Below are 21,024 nucleotides of genomic sequence, written 5' to 3' on the forward strand. Positions count from 1 at the left end.
CCTGTCTACGGCTTGACGGTCATTTCTGAATCACTGGACTGTTGCTATCAAAGTGTGGAGCAGGGAGGCAGAGTCAGTGGAGTTCCCTCCTCGAGCCAAATTCAGAGTTATTGGATGGGATCAACATGAGCAGCATTATGGATGGATTTATGTCATTCTTTAGAGATATTTAAACACTCTTTGTTGGGTTGCTCAGGTAAGATTTTTGTCTTTCTATTCTGGGGAAAAACAAAAAGAGATTAAGCTTTTTGCATGAAACTGGCAAATCATAAATTAAAATCTGAAATAATGTGAAAACTGAACATATGAAACCTATGATTGTATTCATATTCTCAAATAAAAGCAAACCAAAATGCATTTTCTTTTCTTTTATTCCAATCAATGATTTCATATTGATTACACTGATAATTGCTATTTCATGCAAGCTGTTCATTTAGCAATTTTTTGGTTTTCTGAACTAGTTTATTACAAATGTATATGCTGAAAAGCACAATAGACATTAAGTATACACACAAAGTATATTTTACTCAAATTAGAATCTGGACATCTACTTCATTTATAGCCATTAATTGGCTTTAACAGTACTGATTGATGTGAAAAACGTCTTGTTTTCATTACTAAGGTTTGACAAAAGTTTTGATGCAGTTGAAAAAGAAATACAATATCATGTTAAAATCATATCTTAAAGAAAATCCATATATATCTCATAATGCATCACACATAATACATAATACATCAGACATACAGTACTGTATTCGAAAAGATTATAATAATGCATTTTGTCAGGTTGCTGCTGCGAATAAAGCTTTTGTGAATCAATTTAAGAGCTGACACATTTTGTATCTTCTTCTTCATAGAATCTCTTCACAGCCACCCTTCCTTTATGACCAGGAGCATTCCTCGCTGTTGTTGTTTTTTTTTTTCTTCTTATCTAAACAGCATGGTGAAACATTACAAGCCTTTTGATTCCTATTACTGCTGTGTCACTGTCACATTATTCTGACAGATACAGAAAAGCCTTGGCAGCCAGCTGCTCACAAAATCTTATCTTTCTTTAAGTTTGATTTCGGTTTTTGAGGCAGGAGCACAGCTCAGGAGTTGAAGGGAGTCAGCCTGTCAGGGGAAATCTCTGCTGCATGGGAAAAACTCCCCAGGGATCACTCCACATTTGCAGCGTTGTGGCTCAGGGACAAGACAGGGCAAACTAGGAAGACAAACAGTGAAGAGCTCATACTTATATAATCATGCTAATGATAAATTCTGATGACTAAAAGACTCCACTGACGGGTGTTAAAGCCAGTTATAAACAAGAGTACTCGTATAAAATGGTGATTTTTTTTCCCTTTGCTCATGACTCTGGAAGTATGTGAGTCTGTTTGTGTGTGTGTTTGAGGGCGGTGAGGTCATAGGTTAAAAACTGTTTTCTATTTTACTTTGACTCCACCTCTGCCGGTCCTGAGCAGATGTGTCCTGTCATGTCCTGGCTGCTCTGCTTGTGCCTCTGGGTCAGCGTGACTGTCATTCAGCAGTGTCAGGCCACTTTCTATGACACCATCCAACAGCATCATGGGACGCGGCCTGGACGAACCACCATTCACATGATTGGTGAGTCCTTTCAGTGCTTTCGCCCCCACTCTGGTTATGTCAGGTTTCATAAAAGCATCAAAATATGCAGAAAATGTTTTGTCTTTTTAAGTTGATTATTGAGTTATTGAACCAAGGATTTGCTGCCATTAGCACAAAAGCTTAGAAAAAGTAACACCATATTCTGCTTGGGGTTCATATTTCTATCTTGATTTTAGTAAGTCATTACATTCGTTAGCATTGTATATCAGTAGTTAAGCTTGGACTCACAACCAATTATTTAGCAGCCGCATTATGCAGTTGCTGTTTTTCATTAAGATTTGGCCTGGATAGCATTAGAATTTCTTCACTGAAGATCACACAGATAGTCAATGCCTTTGCACCTTCCTTCTCAAGCTATTACAGTTGATATTCATGCTACACTGCTTCCCCTCAATTTGATCTGTGCGATTGTGTTCCCTGTGAAATTGAACTGAATAGAATATGATCGAAACATTGCGGTCAAACTTTTGTTTGCATCAAGCTGATGTGAGTCACGACTTTGGTAAATAATTATGATCCCAGGATTCGATGAGAGGAGAGGAAGCCAAATTCTGTCAGAACTTCAAAGGGAGAAGAAGCTGCATGAGTGTGCACATCCTTGGTGTCTCTTATTTCCTCTATGCGTTGGTGCACCTCAAGCATATCAGCAAGGGGTCTTTTCAATACTCTCAATATTGTGAGTCAGAAGACTTCCTGTTCCAACACCTTCATTTCATTACTCACGTCTCCACAGGTATATTGGAGGAGAAAAAGGTCCTCTTTTTTTTTTTTTTTTTTTTTAAAGGCACATGAATAGGTTATCTTCCAGAAAGTGGGCTTGTGTCAACAAAAGGGAGATGGAATTAATATTTCAAATGTGCATTCAGGTACCTTTTTTAGAGAAAACAAGTTCAAAGCAAACAATTTGAATCCTTTGGGTCCCTCTGCTACTAAAAGTGTAAATGCCCTGTCATTTCATTTACCATAGTATGGCTAGTCCTCACTCCTGGATAAATGAGATGCCAGTTTTATGAGGGGAGGATGGGATGCCTGTCTGGATTGATTCTGACACTGGGACATTTGTTCTGTGCTCTGTGTTGTGTGCCTGTTGGATTGGTGGGAGGATTGAGGTTGACGGGTCATGAATTGGTGGCAAGAAGGCCAGTGGTTGCAGACCATTGGGCCAATTATTAAAGCCAGTGAAATGCCACAAGTTCACGGTGACTGGTATTACTAGAGGAAATCGAGATTACAGAGGGCGAGAGATCACATGTGTCCTTGCCAATAGAAATTTAGATCCATGGGGAGATGTTTGTTTTGGAAACCAAGTCAATCACATATCGTGCCAGAGACTTTGAGAACAGATAGTAACCTAATCTTCATATCCTCTCATGACACACACAAATTGTGGATAAAATAATATAAAAGTTGTAAATAAAAACACATATACTGTGAACAGACAGGGAGTTTACAGATTTATCAGCAGCATTGAGCTGCTTATTAATAATTTCTTTCAACAGTGTGTGGGCAACTGCACCGACATATTGGCAGCCTTATTGCAAAGAATGTGTGTTCAGAAGTCCATTAACTGGATGACCCTTGAGTAGGTGCTAGTGTATGCTCAGTGATTCGGACAAGGCGGACTGCCTTCCACCCTACAGCTCTACTTACAGATTGCTGCCTGCCACTTTCTCAGATATGCTTAGGGCTGTTCTCTGCCTTCCTGGTACAGGCAGTGTTGCTCTCTGCTGTATGATTCAGAAGGTGCTGTATTTATTTGGTGCAAAGAGCGTGAACGGTGCACAAAAGAGAACAGATTGTGTTTGTCGTGCATCTGTAAAGTGCCGGGGAGAGATGTTGCTTTTAGGGTCGAGCATTTCTCAACCTCTGAACATGTCCGGAGGAAACAGCAGAGGGAGGATTTTACTTGTCTGAAACATTGACTTGCTAAACAAAAAAATAACCTTCTATTGCATCAATTCAAAAACAAAATAAAAAAGCTAATTCAAGTGACAAAGATATGAATATATCATTTACATGTGGGACAAATGGAACCTTTTCAGTGGCAACAACTCAGCTTTTGTGTGGTCTTTAGTAAATACTGAATTATATGTTTCACTGTGGCAAGAACAAAGGTATGTTGAATGTGTTGAGCAGCAGTCTGTTACCAGTGGAAAATATCCCATTGGTGATGCAGAGCATCATGTGGAGGTGTTAGCATAGAGTACGACAAAGAGTAGATAGTGGCTGCCTGAGGTGGCCTTGCTCCCTCATGAACTCACTCCCACCAACCGTCGGCTTTGCAGGGTCAAACTGTTCATAACGGGGAGGTCATCGATTCTCAACATGGTGCGGCCAATCTCTTACCTTGTGGTTGCTGTAAATGTTTAGCTGCAAGTGAATGTGCACAACGAGATAAGATATGCAGAGCAGGAGAAGCATAAGTAACTCACTTGTAAGTATCCACTGTATATTATAATTTATTCAGGCATAAGTCATAAATTCTTTACTCTGTGTGATATCCATTCCACTGTCTTCCTCTCCCCTCATATTGTTACCAACTATGACAGTCTTCTATAGCAGCTATAGTTACCCCCTCCCTTCTGACAGTGCCTCTTAAAGATGTACTTTTTCAGCCTGGATATCATTCTAATTTTAAGCAACTTTAATATCAGCTTTCTGCTAATATATGGAGTGCTCCCAAAGTTTCAATTCTTTCTGGCGTTAAAATACCATTTAAATCCCACATGTCTCCCTTTCATGAGCTTTAGTGAGGAATAGAGGATCAGGACTTCTTTTTTTTTTCCTCAATGTGCTCCAACAAAAGAAACCACTCGCTGGTAAAGCTCACAATGAAACAAACATGAAAAATGGATTTTCGGCTGTCACAAACAAAGGTTGTATCCTCTATGCACTGTTTTAGACACTGACAATTTAATAGCCTTATATAATGCATCCTGGAGGCACATTATTTTGACATACATCTTCCTCTACTCCTCCCCTAGACCTCCTCTCAACCATGCTCTCACTAGTGTCATCACTGCTCCGCTGCAGTGCCAATGGGAAGTGGCATGCAGCCTCAGCCCGAGGCCTCTCCACATCTGGAGCTCAGCAAAGCCACTTTGCCCTGATGTTGAAACACATGCTGCTATGTAGAATGACCACTGACCACTCTGCAAAGCACCAGAAACTTCTTCTGTAGCTTTAAAAATTGACTTTTTTTTTTCTTCCTTTTTTTGCTCTAATGGCTTTGTTGTGATGAGAGGCAAAACTTGTTTGGGTGGTGCTATCATGTATTTTACCAGTAATAAACAATTTCCGACATTTCCTTGGTTAGCCTGAAAGAAAAATATATTTCTAAGTAAATGAATCTGAAGACAATCAGTGCCCTAATTATTACTATATGCTCACAGCTACAAATAGGTTTTACATATTTCAGTATTTCCCATTTATTTCCTCTTTCAGACTATGAATTATTCACAGAGAGCTTCTCTAAGCTTGTGGATATTTGTTTAAACAGCATGTTTAATTGAAGTCTTTCAGCCAATTCTGTGCAGGGGCTATGGTTTGTGGTCACAACGCTTATATGCAAAATGAATTTCTTTGGCCCACAGCTTAATTAATTAGCCAGTTTTTTCAGTCTCATGACTACGCCAGCTGTTTCTAATCTTAGTCCCAAAGCATTAATAAAAGGGGTGTTAAAAATGCACAAAGTTCATTACGTGACATATATTGCAATGTCGGGGTTAACAGTTGCTGTTGATATCCTGAGGGAAACAACAAAACAATTACTTAACATTACAATTATTTAATCCTTAAATGCATGGGTGTTAAATAACATATGTCAGGACTTTAGAAACCTATCACTTGTTCACCACAGAGTGAGCTACTAATGAAGATAGCATGATTTGTAATCTACACATAAAATGAAAATGTGTTTTTACCCATTTTATAGATGACAACATGATATTTTCAGAACTTGTTGATATCTTTTAATGTAACCTACAATATTCTAGCTATACAATATGTTTACTTATTGTAATATTTTACGACAGGCACTTTTAAAATACAAATTTGTCAGCAGAGCAATGACAAATCACGCTCATGTGGTCACTGTAACATGGTTGTGATGTATTTTACAGTCAGGCTCATGACCACTGAGCTAGCAATGTCCTCCAATTCTGTTAATGAAAAAAACTGACTGATCACTTGATATATAATATAATCCTCATCATGAGTTGTACTATATATACCTCCAATACTAAATAATAGTTTACTCTGCAGTACTACCTCACACATTACTGTGACAATGAGATATAATAAACAACCTTTTTGCTTTCTTGTGTTTGCATTCATTCTTAGCATCAGTGACACAAAATGAGGTCAAACACAAAACTACCTGCTATTATCTATAATAAAAATAACACTACAGTATGTCTCTAAACACCTGACAAGCTTTTAATAGAAAAACAGAAGAACTTTTGTAAAATATATATTTAGTCACAGTGGTGCTGTGTAGGTCTGCAACTTACAGTAATGTATTATTGATTGACGATTACTATCTAGATTCATGTATTAATTGTTTTTTCTATAAATGACATCTGCAAATACTATCTTATATGACAAAGTAAGCAACAAATGGGACCTGAAATCAAAGAAGGTAGCCTACTACAAACGCCAGTATGCTAACATGCTCACAACAATAATTAATTCCATTGCAATCCATCCTACTTTTTTATTTTTTATTTTTTTGTAAATAATGTTTAATGTCATTTCAGAGCATGCTGGTACATTACATGGAACAGAAATTAGGTACTGAGGTCCCAGATCAGAAAATGGCAAGAATAAAAAAGTGGAGGCACATGATAAACACACTTTCACACCTGTTCTGTTGGGAAAATATCCCTGAGATACCGATAATCCCATCTCGTAAAAGTTCCATCAAAGCAGAACATAAGTCCCAAATGTTGTGCGATTAAAAAAAAAAAGTCGTCATACACTATAGCTCTCTCCTGTCTCTTGAAAGCAGTCAAAATAGTTTTCTCTTTCAGTTAACATTGTCTGTTTGAGCTCTTCATGATCAGTGACAGCAGTAATTATTGACTGCTTGACAGATGATACGGATCCTGGTCGGTTTCTGCAATACAGTCACCAGAAGATGCTGTTGACTTGTTTTTACTTGTCATAAATTTATTTCTTTCGCAAAGGAAAAAACAAACACCTTATACAAGCCTTCAGAAACAGACTTGAAGACAATCGTTAGCCTAGACACATTAAAGCTAACAACTCATATTGCACACACTCTGTAGAAGACAGTCTTACACTGGCACAATCTCAATTTGAAAAGGTATCTGATGTTGTCAACATGTAATTGTCTAGTCCTCGAATATAAGATAACCCCCACTTTTCAAAATTATCCAATACAATATCCTCTTATATTCGGGTTAATACAGTACTTCATTATACAGGGTTTAATATCAACCTGGGACCTTTAAAGTTGTTAAATCTAATGGTTTAATGGTCCAAGTAAACACTAATCAGTACTATATGAGCTAAGATCTAACATTCACCTGACTGACACACTGATAATTTTTATGGGTGGGATTCAGATTCTTGCATAAATGTTACACAATTTGTAAGATGTAAATGGTCAGTGGGTTGTACTGAAGTAAAAGGACTGTAATTATTTGGATCATAAAGCAGAGTAAACTGAAACAACTTCTGTACTAAACCAAATGTCCTGCTCCAAACAGCTTATGACTAATAAACAGTTTGTACTGTTACACCCTAAATATATCTGTGTTAGAACACTGCTACCAGATTTGCAGCATCTGTGTTTCAAAGTCCATGAAAAGTCTTTCACTAAGGAGACATTTGCTCTTAAATAAATGCTGAAAATAGTGGAACATATTTCGCCTCAGAATGGCAGTATTAGTCGATTATTTCAAAGCACTTAGTCCCTGTTGGGTATAAGACGCTGTGAATCCTCTTGGGGTCATTAACAACAGTCTTAGACCCTTGTTTCATTTAGTACTTCGCAGCAGTTAAAAAAAATAATAAAAGAAATTTGTTGTTGTGACAGCTGACATAGCTGAGGGATAGCTGACTCTGAAACCCTGCATCCTGATAAAAGTGTTCAGTTTGCTTTAATCCAGAAATAGCCCAAAACAGAAGTGCAGCTATTACCGATCCCATTCGTTTGGTTGTTGTAGAAAATGCAGAATAAATAAGTGTTTCACTCATATTAAACAATGCTTTGGGAAGTTACTGGACCTGCTGAATATTTGGAACTATCAGTAGCTGAAAATCAGTTAGTGGCTTCTTAACAGAGTTAATGGAGAGTATTCATTTTTCATATTAATTCATCTGTAATGATGTGTAATTAGTATTAAACTTTAATTGCTGGGAATTGTGCATCTGCATTAGACAAGGATAGGAGAACGAACACCACTAATCCAAAGCACTTAAATCACCATGACTGGATTCTGTAGATTTTTAACCCTGGGTTTCCTCCTTTTTGATTCACTCCATTAAACCTACAGACTTACAGGATAACAGACTACAGTAAATGTTGAGCCCCAATGCAGTGACAGCACTTCATATTTCTCTTGATGAATAACATGAAAAATATATCAATCCCACCACTTTTATCTTTTGTTCCCCTGCTAGAGAATCCAAACAAGTCCTCACAATGGAAAGGACCTTGCCATCACCACACTTCATCGTAATTGCTGATGTCAGTGGTTGCAAAAGCCTGTGAGGGTTCATGTGTGAACAATGTTCCTCTTTAATTCAACATTTTGCCCACGAAAAAAAATGCACTGCTAAATTAATGATAGCTTTGTGTCCCCACTGTTTGTAAATATTATATAATGGAGTTCAGACCTTCTTGTCTTGTGTGTGCTGAGGTTTGTTTGAGCAAGCGTTCTGGCAAATATGCTCCCCTGCTGAGGTAAAAGGCTACCCTGCCGCCTAGTTTTCCTGTTAACCTGCATTATGGAAGTGTCGAGATGTTTTACACATACACAAGAGTGGTGGCAACTTTGTCACCAGGTGTTTGCTGCCTCTCTGGCTTTTATCCTTGTGGAGGATTTTCAAGGTGTGGCAACCCCCAGGCCCTCCCTGCTCTTTAAACAATAAACAGGGTTTTTTTGTTAGTTCACTGTTGGCCATTTTGTGGTGAAATATAGATGTCATTTTGAAAACTTTGTGACCCAGTTGCTCTAAAAGAAAACTGACTTTACTTTCATATTTACTGAGACTAACACCCCACCATACCAAATAAATGTCTTTGTGAAGACAAATTACTTCTATGAATTCCTCCTTTTTGATTTCCTCTTTATTAATATAGCGTCTTTCAAGAGCTGGGACATCACAAAAGTGCTTCATTGAGGGAAGAAAGCGTAGACATAAAAAACAAATAGATAATAGAACAATTACACAAAGGCAAGTCTTAACAAATGGGTCTTGATCTGCTTTTTAAAAATGTCCACAGTATCCACAGATCTTAAGTCCAAAAGGAGAGATTTCTAAACTTTAGGAGTCACAACCTCCTTCAGTTTTAAGCCTCAATCAAGGAACCAGCACCCCCTGATCAGAGGATCTTAGAGACCTGATGGAGACATGGGGCTGCAATAGAGCCCCAATCAGGTGCCTGACCATGCAGAGATATATAGGTGATAACAAGAACTCTCAATTAGATTCTGAATTTGATGGAGAGTCGGTGAAGAGCAATCAAAATCAGTGTCATATGAGAACTTAGAGGACCTGGTAAAGAGCTTTGCATCAGCATTTTGAACCACTTGTAAACGATCTAGGGATGTCTTGCTGAGGCAGGTGAAAAGCGAGTTACAGTAGTCAAGACAGGATGACAGCTTTGCAGTGTTTCTCAGCTGGAAAAAACAAGAGTGAATCAGACACTTGTCATGTTGGACCAGAGTCAGAGCATGGTCCATAGTGACACCTAAATTTCTTCGGGATGATTTAACAGATGATGTTCGGGACCCAAGACCACCCCTTATCTTAAGGACAAGACTAGAAGGGGCAGAAATAAGGATTTATATTTTGTCTGCATTTCACTGAAAGAAGATATCAGTCTTCCAGTTATTTATAGTGTTAGACTTTGCAGTGTTTTAAGGTTTACATGAGATGGAGATAGGAGATACTTCTGAAGTGCCTTATTATCTGTCCAAAGTGAAGTATGTACAAGGCAAACGGAATAGGACCAAGGACTTAACCTTGGGGCACACCACAATACAGAGTTACAGATGTTGAGCTGCCAAAAGAAACTGTGAAACTCAGACAGGTAGGAGGAAAATTACTGTAGGGTTGACCCAGAGATACCTACCCACCATCCGAGCGTATCAAACAAGATACGGTGGTCCACAGCATCAATAGCTGCACTGAAATCCAATGGCGCCAACACTCAACATTCTCCTGTGTTATCAAGATATCATTTGAGACTCTTAGAGGAGTTGTTTCTGTTGAGTGCAACTGGCAGAAGCCAGACTGAAACTAATCAAAGATATTATGCTCATCTATTGCAGTTTTGAGCTGCTTAGCAACCACCTTTTCTAAGATTTTGGCTACAAAAAGCAACTTGGAAGAGGTAGAGAAGAATCAAGGTTTGATTTTGTTGTTGAATAACAGCTTGCTTGAATTGAGCAAGAAAGAAATTCTTCTTGCAGGATGGGAATTGTGCTCAAAAGATTATTTCATATGGTGTTGCCTTTGTGGTTTCACTAGCCTATTTTAAATGCTTGGCAGGAATATGAAATTCATTATCATTACTTAGACCTCATTAAACTGAAAAGAAGCATCTCAACTTACTAATTGGTTCCAAGGGGGAGGGTAGTATGAGAAATAAGCAATGTAATTAATATTGGGTTTATCAGGCTCTATTGCAGATTTCTTCAGGTTTTTTTTCTGCTCTAATATCTCCTCTGTGTGCCATAAGTCTTCTGGCATATTTACACTACAGATCCAATTACCTTTGCTGAAAAGACTGGAGTCTGTATGCGTGAAAATGGGGGACAAAAGTGAGAAAATACATATTGCCAAATGTGGACAACACGATGGAGCGATTGGCTGAAAAATGTCAAGTCCTGCATGACTGACATGAATTCAATTACACTGAAAACAGTATATTTCATACATTTTATGTTGTATCCACGGTGTCTAATTTAAAGCATGTTTTCAAGGTGCTGAAAAGGTTTAGCATCACACCAAGACGTGTTCTGAAAAAATCTGCTGTTACTGAATAAGTAAAGATTCCTCCCTTCCAATGCCTTATCAGCTTGCAGGTCTTGAATAATTATCACCACCGACCCTTCAGAGTACATGTCATACAGCACGAAAGGTCATTTAGCCATTGTATTATTCATTATTACATAGTTTACATGTTGCAGGCACATTGGCACCCAGCGAAGATTGTTTGCCTGGCAGTGAGAGGACCAGCAGTCACATCAGAGCCGAGCAGCTGTTCTCTAAAGGCTCTCTGACTCGGCTCTATCTCTGTTTCCTTTTCTTCTCTGTGAATGTAACTCTTTCATCAGAGCAGACGATCTAAAAATATGAAATACCAGTTCTGGACATTTGCCAGTTGGGGAAAGGGCTAGATAGAAGGACAGGCACAGCTTGACATTTAAAAAATGAATGACATCACACTGACAGCAGACACATTTTTACATGTAATTTTTCTTTTTGCCCCTTTTCAAAAAAGCCTAGAAGTGAACGTGCGCCAGAGGAGGATAACACTGATAGGGTGCTTTTGTTTACACATGTTTAATGGAGATGAAAGCTGCTGTGTGATTGCCATTGTGCAGTATACTTCTGTCATGCTCAACAAGCCACACATCTCCACCGCAAAAACCAAATAACCAAGGGCGTTTTTCATGTGTGGGTCCCTCTCCTTGAGAGTCAGAACATCATTTAATGTCCTTGATCAGTACCAGTCTTGCAGTGTCCTGGGCCTGTGCTGTATGTGACAACAGAGACGACAGGCTTTGAGGCTCACATGCAAATGAAAAACTCCTTCCCCTACTCGCTGCTTCCTCTGTTTCATGCAGTTTTCATGCATCTTAAAACAACAGCAGCTCTGCACTGTGAGTAGTCATTTTGCATTTCAATAAAGTATCACCCATCTTTGGCCCACTGCACAGGACCAATCTTATGGCCTCCTTGTGTGACATGCTGTCAGAACCGCCAGCCATATTTCATGAATTTTCTGTGCTTTTATTTGTCATGGACAATGCTTTTTTTCAGTAGATTTCTTTGCTTGTAAATTGCTTTGATTCCTCTCTCCAGCAAGCACATGCACTCTCTCTCTCTCTCATGCACATATAAACATAAACAAAAGATATACAAAAGAGAGCCACTACGTTAAAAGGAAAAAAATGTCTCATGTGTTGACACCTTTCATATCTGAAGCTTTCCCCGAGCACTATTAATTCCCAAATCAATTTAAAGTCTCCTATTCACTTGTATATTTCTCAATAGTTTGCACCAACACAAGTCCTCTACATTTTCTCCAGTTTGGAAACAAATTTGTCTTTCAGTTTATTGAGCAATATGTCGCTCACTTTCACCCCAGTATTTATGTCTAGAATAACAACATTACTACAGTGACTTCAGATGCTTTCACAGAAGGGAACGGAAGAAAATAGTCACTCAATTTGACACCATGCAGTCACATGTTTTGTGCCTCTCACTGTCTTCCATTTGCATTAATTTGACATTCTCTAATCTGGTGCTCCCATTTCCTGTCAGCGATAGAACTGCTGTAGCCTGCTGGCTTGGACGTCTGCAGAGAGCATACACAGAGAAAGTGGAGCCTATTATGGGTCACCTTGGATGCATTTCCCATTAAAAGGTGACAGGCATGCTGCTCTAAAACATGGACTGCTGTGGTTTGTTGATCAGGCCCTGCTGTCTCTTGTAAATGACTTTTAAGCTACAAAATAATTAAGCACAGGTCAAACAGATTTTGAGTTTACAGAGAATTGCATGTAAGATGGGCTCTGAGCTAGTAGGGAGATGTCACAAACTATCAAGATTTGGCACTTAAATGTGTGTGTGAGAGTGCACATTCTGCACAGGATGTACACATTGTGCCACTGGCTGCCAATCACTGGAATCCAAAGCCCCGGGAAAAAGACAGGTTACCTGCTAAATTGAGTCCCTTAGGCTTTCGATGTGGTTTGTATATGGAGCGTAACAGTGACTATACTCTCAGCGCTTTCCTCTCAGTCATTTGTCCTGTTCATTAAATCCACATATTTCACTTGGATTATTAAGTTTTACCCAAATGATACATGGTGTTCAGAATACCCCTATAAATTGTGCACATAATATTTTTTCATGTACTCAAGTCCTGCACACTGTGATGAACGCCTGGAACAGATGGCAGGGAAGTGTTGCCATTCAGACAGTATACTTGCTATCAGCGTCTCCAGAGACAACCACACAGTCTGGGCTCATTACAGTAGACAGCGAGTCATTGCATACTTATTGCGTAGTGACATTTCTATTGTGATAGACTGACCATTTTCTCCTGCGCAATGGCTGTTTCATCACGTTTGAAGACCCATTTACTGGTCCCACATGAACTCTGCTCACATTCATTAGGCAAGCAGAACCGCATATTCACTGAAATCTGAATCTGTTCTACGTGTTCACGTCATGCATGATTTGACAGCGTTCGCCTTCATGCAGGCTTTGTCCATAACTCATCAGATTTCGATGCAGTGTTGTTGGCTTCCGGTGTGACTTATTGTTGCTGGAGACTGTCGACTCAATGGTACTCAGTCTCCATCCAGCAGCTGAGACAATGCTGATGCCAGGTGTTGTCATATGTGTAGAAAACAGTATTACAGTTAAGTACTCTGACAAATTTCCATGTGGTAAACTTGAACAAAGCGGATCCATCTGTGAGAAGTTATGCATAGTGCCAGAGGGTTTGTTAGGTTTCACAATAGACATTTTACTCTCACTGTTAAATTCATTTTACAGTAACTCTCAACGCACTGTTACGTCTTGATTTGCAAACATAAAAGAAGCCATTAGATATCATAGGCAGTGAATAGAATATAAAAGAAGACCAAGACAGATTGAACATTTTTCCATAATTGTTTTGTTGCACTATTATAGTTTGGGCTCAATTATTGAGCCTCATGATATTGTAGAGGGGACAATACAATTCACAAAATTTGGAAAATACAATTGAATGTACAAGCCATGTTACTGTGTGATGGTAATCAATCCTTTGATGTGAAATTCTGCAATAGGGTTGGAAAAACTCCATAATGGAGTCAGACTGCTTGCTGCTGCTATAGATGAAACCATGAGAAAGTTCTGATATTCAAGTTTGTTTGAATAAAACACACCACTGCTGAGGATCAGAGTTTATTCTTGATCTTTTCTATATAAATAATACAGTTACAATGTCATCACTAGTAACTTGATATCTAAAGCTTTCAATCACATCACATAATCTTCATCAGCACATGGAATTAGCCCAGCTGTCATTTAATTATAGAAGTTAATATTAACGTAAAAATGTGTTTTAAAAAATGACATCACTGACTTATATTTTATTTCAACTAGCAAAAAAGATGACAATTATTTGAACTGTATATGCAGGGTGGGAATAAATATTAAGATCCTTTACTTAAAGGTCCTATATATAAGAATTGTGAAGCATTACGTGTATTAATCATTTTCTATAGCCACTGAGTGAATGGGCTGTAATGTATTGTAAAAAATGAGACCTTACTTGACTGTCTCAGTTGTCTGTAAGATCCTTTTGACTGGTTTCTATATGAAGGACCCTCACTGGATTTTCCAAAAAAGAAGTCCAGAGGATGTGACGTTTTTATGTGCTCCCAAGTGTCTTGTTTCTCTCCCGCTATCGTCAACAAACACCCGGCACAACAACACAACACAACACAACAAAAACGGTGCTATCCGAGTAGAAACACCCTGCAGGTATTAGCTCTCCATCTAATGAGACCACTAGCCGCCTCCGTCAACCACTACACATTTCACAACAAAACACCTCTGCAATGACAAGCCACCCAATCCTGAGCAAACACACAGCTAAAACAACATTATTTCCTCAACAAAGGAGCAGAAAACAAGTTCCAGAGTGATTGCAGAACATAGCTTACCTGTAGTCCAAAGGTGGTAATAAGAACACATTTCACAACACATTGCTCCCCGGGTGAAGCTCACTGAGCCCACCAGTGTTTAGTGTATGTGGTTGGGAAAAAAAAAAGTTGTCAGTTTGTGGGTCAGGTCAGGTTCAGGGGGTTGATTAATGCGGAGAGGGGTGAGGTATAGGGCTCACGTGTTATGTTATTATGAGAAATGTCACCTGCGATAGTCTTGTGCCGCTGAACGAGCAGACGTGCAGTTCACTTAACAACCACCGGTGTCACTAATGAGAAGGAATTTTTGATTTAAGTAATAGTATTGTAAAACAAACAAATCTGTAACAAGAATATCGAGCATTTAAAATTCCACAGCTAATTCAGTTTCAAGTATGAAAAGCCAAAGTCATCATTATGCAGAATGGCTCCTTTTATTATTACTGGTGCCCCGTGATAATCATTTTTAAAGCTGTAACTAGTTGAGAGGGAGCTAATTTTGTTATACTGTTATAGTTTAATCTATAACAATTCTTCAGCTGGTCAAATGTTTTTAATGTTGCAATGTTTTAAATGCACTTTAATCTGTGCAATAACAATATCATCTCTGGTATATTACCACTCAATACCCATATTATGCTAAGATATTTTACTGTCCACTGTCAAATAAATGTAGTGAAAATATTTGCCTCTGGAATGTTGTAGGGCAAAAGTATAAAGAAGCATAAAATGTGAATATTCAAGTATCTGACAAAAGATGTGCTTACTGTAAGCACAGTATTTGAATGGCCAAAGTAAAAAGAAAGCAGATTAAGGACTAAATTAAAACTAAATATATATTTCCTTTTATATGTATGCATTTACTGTGTCATAATTAAAGAAATGAAAAGATGTGTTTAACAAGAACTGTTTAGCTTTTGTCACACTAAGATCAAAATGCAGAAAACAAAGTGAAGAAGACTATTTCAGTGTTCAAATCTCCCATTGATATTAAGGTCCAGACTGCAGAGAAATTTTGACTGTGGGCCACAACACTAAATATAACAGATGTTCATTGTTCTTAGAAACGATTTTTTTCCCCCCACAACAAGAACAGAGCAACAAAGGAAATCTCACCACAGGAAATAAATCAACATATGAAACCAAATGACACAAGGAACAAATCAGCCCAGAAAACAGCCAGAGCAGCCTTCACCTCATATGGGCACAAAGTTATGACTTTTTTCAGCTCCTCCGGACCTAAAAATGAGCTTTGCCCTGTTGGGTTCAGGTTGTAGGTGGTCACCTCATTTCCTGACAGCCTCTGTTTCTCAGGGTCAACGTAATGACGAGGCAGAAGCACAGAGCATGGAAACAAAAACAGGACAGTTCCAGTTGAGACCCTCTGCTTCAATGTCACCTCTGACCTGACGAATGACAAATGCTATGTGACCCTTGTTCCCTGTCAATCAAAATGTTGTTAGAGAGACAACACACACACACACACACACACACACACACACACACACACACTGTTTGTCATTTAGGAGACTTACTTTGTTCATAGTCACTGATAATGGGGGGAAATGGAAATGGAGAAAACAATTATACACTTGCATAGCTCCAGCCTTCACCTGATGAGAGCATTCATTTCCAGCCATGTTATTCTCCGTCTCCCTTTGAAATATTTATGATGCAAAGATGGGATCTTAGAGCATGCAGCGTGTTGGACTTGAAGGCTGAAATCATGGGTGAACTTCAAGAGCGCTCGTCAGTGTTGCATACCTTTTGTTTAAAGGTACCCAGTGCACCTGGCAGCTGGAAATACCACGCTGATTTGCATTTTTATTTGATTTTAATGTATTCTTCGGAGGTGATGATTTCCAAATATATCCCGATTCCTTGCTCTGTTTGCTAGCAACAAGCAGTGCAAGTTAATTCTGTTGAGTAGTGTGTTTTTAATAGATCAAAGAGGAAATCTGGGGCTGTCTTATGCAATTAAGGAGATGCATTAAGAAGAACAAACCCCTGTGGGCTGTTGTTTTCAAATGATGCCCCACTGCTTCCACTGGTACATCACGATTAACGCTGTGCAGACATGCCCTTTTGTTGAGTGCATCAGACAGCAGGCAACATTCTCCCAGACTGGCTACAAGATCTGGATATTTTTCAGTTAAACCAAAGGCTGTTGATGTTTTCTGAAATATGAAGCCAGAAGACATGATAACCCAGAGAAAGTCAACTGACTTGGCAAGAAGCAGGCAAAAGACATGTTTTCTTAATTGTTTCCTCCCCTTGGATAGAAATTTGGCTACTAATTTGGTTTGTTACAACTGCCTTTCCAAATTCAACCACCTTGATCTGATCTGATCTCAGCACTCATTCCATGCATTAATACTATTCATACTGTATATCCACCTGGGAGAAACACTGAAAATTTAATCAAGCGCCATCACAAGTTTATCACCATATAATGCTGGGTTCTCTCGAGGTTTTATGCACGTGAGAGGAGATGATGATCACTTTCTGTAATGTACTCCAGTAAAAATGAGAGAATCAAGTGCGAGACGAGCCCAGTGAACTACTTTTATCCAGCAGGTCAAGTGTGGCCATGTTGGCTAATTCCCACAGGAGCTCACATGATGGCTCAATTACATCCAGAAACTGACAGAGAACTCGTTTTTTAAATTAAGCTACTGTATGACTTGGTTCGGCTTTGGTTTGTGGGTTGAAATATATATTATATATAATGTAGCGGTCTCAGGACAGGATTTTTTCCCCACATGTCTGAAAATTGCTCGCCCCATTTAGCATTTATAAGCAGTATATAAACACTTAACTAATGGTTTTATGACTCACTATACTGTTGATGAGGTCATCGTTTTGTGATGTGCCACTGTACTCTGTAACTCCCCCTATGAAGCATAATGAATGCTTGATAACCCTGTGTCATATACTCTATAATCATACATTATAATATACATGACATGATGCACACACATGAACAAATCTTACAGTGTGTTATAGAGCATAAATAATTTGTTTATACAAATGTACATTCGGTCATTGAAGAAATGTCTTCAGGGCAACGACTGAATCTGACAATAATTATTTTGATTAATAAATTGTCAATCTATGAAAAGCTCAAAAAAGCAGCAACACCCTCACATATAGGCTACTATGAGAATCTGGAAGCATTAGTCATTATATTTGATAAAAAAGGGAATTACATTACTTACTGTTACAACCTATTATTATATTTAATTACAATTGTGTTGCAAAGCAAACACTGCTTTTATAGCAGCAATGGATGCTTCATAAAAGGAGATGACCTATAATTATTGATAATTATTTATATCTGCTTACAACTATGTTATAAGAATACTAATAAATATATGATTAACTGAACATCAAGGATTCAGTGTTGGTTGCTGCTCTCGCTACAGCAGGTTTTCTCTTAGGAGAGTGTGCCAGGATACATTTTTGCCTCTGAGAAACTGCTCTGCATCAGAAAGGTCTCACAGACCAAAATATTCAAATGTAGACAAGTGATATATGCAAATCTAGCCATGACACATTTCACAAACCCACAGCTTATTGTCAAACATTACTTCAAATCACTTTGCTGGCAATATACCAGATAGTTTTCCACCCTCTCTCCCTCATCTTTCTCTCTAAAACCTCCTTGATCTTGTGTCATGCTAACGGGTGTAATTGTCAGATGGTCCTTTGCTGCACAACTCTCATATGTGGAGAGTCTGAACACAGTGGGTGGGAGAGGCCAGTGGTTGTGGTGGGTCGAGTCCGCTCGGTCCAGTCCTCTCATCCTTAAGGGCACAGAGAGTAGTTTGGTGATAATTGCATGGTGGAGTCAGTGTTCATATTCATGATCACCCTGAAGCGGGCCTCTCCTCCTGTTAATAGAAGTTTTTTTTAACTGCCAGCTCTCACACATCTCTTCATCATCATCATCTTACATTCAACAAGCTGCAGGGGTCTCAAGTCCTCAAAGAGTGTAAAGCACGGGAATAGTTATCCTTGTTTATGGCAGACGAGTGTGATGTTTTATAGTTATTTTACTGCGTGATATAAACCTGTGAATTTATGAATATGGAAATTGCATGCCCATATGCTACCTTGAAATACATTTTCAAAGTATTCAAACTTAGGAGCAGAAATATGGATGTGAAAATTGTCCACATAGTGAGCTGTTCAGATAAAGCAAAATGTTGCTCTGTTAGATCACCCTTGAGATGCTGACTTACTGTAGTCTTTTTTTTCTTCTCTCCTTATCAGAGGGGGGCACATGTGAAGTAATTGCGGCTCACAGATGCTGTAATAAGAATCGTATTGAGGAACGGTCACAGACAGTCAAGTGTTCTTGTCTTCCCGGGAAGGTGGCTGGAACCACCAGAAATAGACCTTCATGTGTTGATGGTGAGTATTAAAGCAGAAAAAGCAAAACTAAAATATCAGGTTTTACTCCAGTGCTGTCCTGAGGTTGCATGAAGGGCGGAAAATGAATCATTTCCATATTTATATTGAAATCAACTAAATATGCACCGTATTATACATAAAGTAAAATCCCTGCCCGATAAAACTGCAATGTTTTGTAAAGATACGGATACAGATTTGTCACCCAAGCAATGCTTTGTCCCAGATAAGATTAACATTACCTGGGATAATGTCACATCCAAATTCTGTTGCTGACAGCAGAAGGTATCTGCAGGGGTAAGCTACGCTCCAACAGCAGACAGAAAAACACAAATGCTGAATGTAGCGCACCTCAGGGAAGAGTAGAGACATAAAGAATAACTTAAAGCAAAAAAAGAGATGGAGAGAAATTGCCGTTGATTACATATGCACCTTATTTTATGATGGGTTTTATACATGGTACACAGGCTCAATCCGTTGTAAGAAATGGATTTAGTGCTTGACTCTGACACACCTACAGTAAAATACATATTGGCTTTAGGAAACCCTCTCACGTGCGGCTTTTATCTGAAATCCTTTTGCAAATATTCTTGCAATCTCCGAGCGGACTGGGGGGAATTGAAGGTCTTTCTATGTCTGCTCTGACAGATTCTTTTCCTCTGTCACACATTAATAACCATTTACTGTCTACTTACCCTGTATTTAAGGCAATTTTCTCTCCTGACGGCACAAATGTGGTGTGCATTAAAGTCAAAGTCACAGTCACACCATCCAATCCAGTCACTCAATGAAAAGCCTCATTTCCACCCTTTGCATTTGGGCATAACTGCGTCTAATAAAGCAGCATGGTAATAGTCAACTGCTTTGCATTGTGACAAGTTGTCTGAAACATAAAGATGTTACATAAACAGCCAGGGTTGCTTACTTTCACTTCTTACATGACGTGTTTGATAGTTCAGATAAGACACTTCCACCTAATGGACATCCATGTCTAAACCACCGGGCTGTGCTATCTGGTTTTACACTCTGTTACGGTGAAGGTACCTGCATCACCATTTCTCTTGTCTTTGTTGCCTGTAGCATCCATAGTAATTGGCAAGTGGTGGTGTGAGATGGAGCCTTGCCTGGAGGGGGAGGAATGCAAGACGCTTCCTGACAACTCAGGCTGGATGTGCTACGCCGGCAACAAGATCAAAACCACAAGGGTAAGATAACCTCTCTTGACCGCGGGTAACAAGACGTTACAGCAAAACAGTGGGAGTGAAATGTACAGCGCAGTGTCACACTGGCTTTTCAACAAAAGACAGCATATTTATTGAGACTGACTTTCACTGCAAATTGACTTGTTAACAGCATAGTCTAACCCCTCAATTTCCTGCTTCTTTTTTCTTCCCAGAACACTCAGCCATACACAACATCAACATATTAACACTTTGCGGAAAGGATGCAAGGGAACGCCTCTGTTGCAAAGGTTAATTTGCAGGTCAGCCTCATCACTTATACTAGCACGCTGGGTATACTAATTAATTTTCCTTAACAGTTTTAATTGCTAAGCTTCGTAAAGTGCAGTACAATTTACATTCAAAGATTTACATCACTCTAAAAATGTCTTTCTCTCTCATTTCAGTGCTGTCACAGGACCAATTATCACAAGGACAATGAACCTATTGTTGCTTTATGAAAGCACTTCTCAGATTAAAGTGTAAAAAGATGTAGAATACATAAAGCACATCCTGCTCAAGGCTACTGAAAATACTGACGCTCCAAGCTGCCTGCGGGGAACTTAATCATAACCTTGTAATGAATACATTTTCATTATTTTTTCAAACTCTGAGATGGAACGTGAATGTCTGTGCATTTG

The 21,024-nt window shown here is 38.8% G+C and overlaps 1 protein-coding gene across 1 annotated transcript; it reads left to right on the top strand.

Moving 5' to 3' along the window:
- The first annotated feature begins 1,463 nt into the window (after nucleotides 1–1,463).
- LOC128357438 (chemokine-like protein TAFA-1) lies at nucleotides 1,464–20,592 on the top strand. The gene is made up of 4 exons (XM_053317790.1): nucleotides 1,464–1,605; nucleotides 19,026–19,166; nucleotides 20,244–20,368; nucleotides 20,560–20,592. The coding sequence occupies exons 1-4, from the start codon at nucleotides 1,464–1,466 to the stop codon at nucleotides 20,590–20,592; spliced, it is 441 nt and encodes a 146-aa protein (XP_053173765.1).
- Nucleotides 20,593–21,024: the final 432 nt, after the last annotated feature.

Source organism: Scomber japonicus, chromosome 4 (genome assembly GCF_027409825.1).
Source record: "Scomber japonicus isolate fScoJap1 chromosome 4, fScoJap1.pri, whole genome shotgun sequence".
Lineage (NCBI taxonomy): Eukaryota > Metazoa > Chordata > Actinopteri > Scombriformes > Scombridae > Scomber > Scomber japonicus.

What these genes read in the sequence shown, in the direction of transcription:
- LOC128357438 (XM_053317790.1), top strand. Translation starts at nt 1,464, where the DNA reads ATGTGTCCTGTCATGTCCTGGCTGCTCTGCTTGTGCCTCTGGGTCAGC. An exon ending in AACCACCATTCACATGATTG is followed by an intron (nt 1,606 to 19,025) that starts GTGAGTCCTTTC and finishes TCTCCTTATCAG; the next exon opens with AGGGGGGCACATGTGAAGTA. An exon ending in ACAAGATCAAAACCACAAGG is followed by an intron (nt 20,369 to 20,559) that starts GTAAGATAACCT and finishes TTTTCTTCCCAG; the next exon opens with AACACTCAGCCATACACAAC.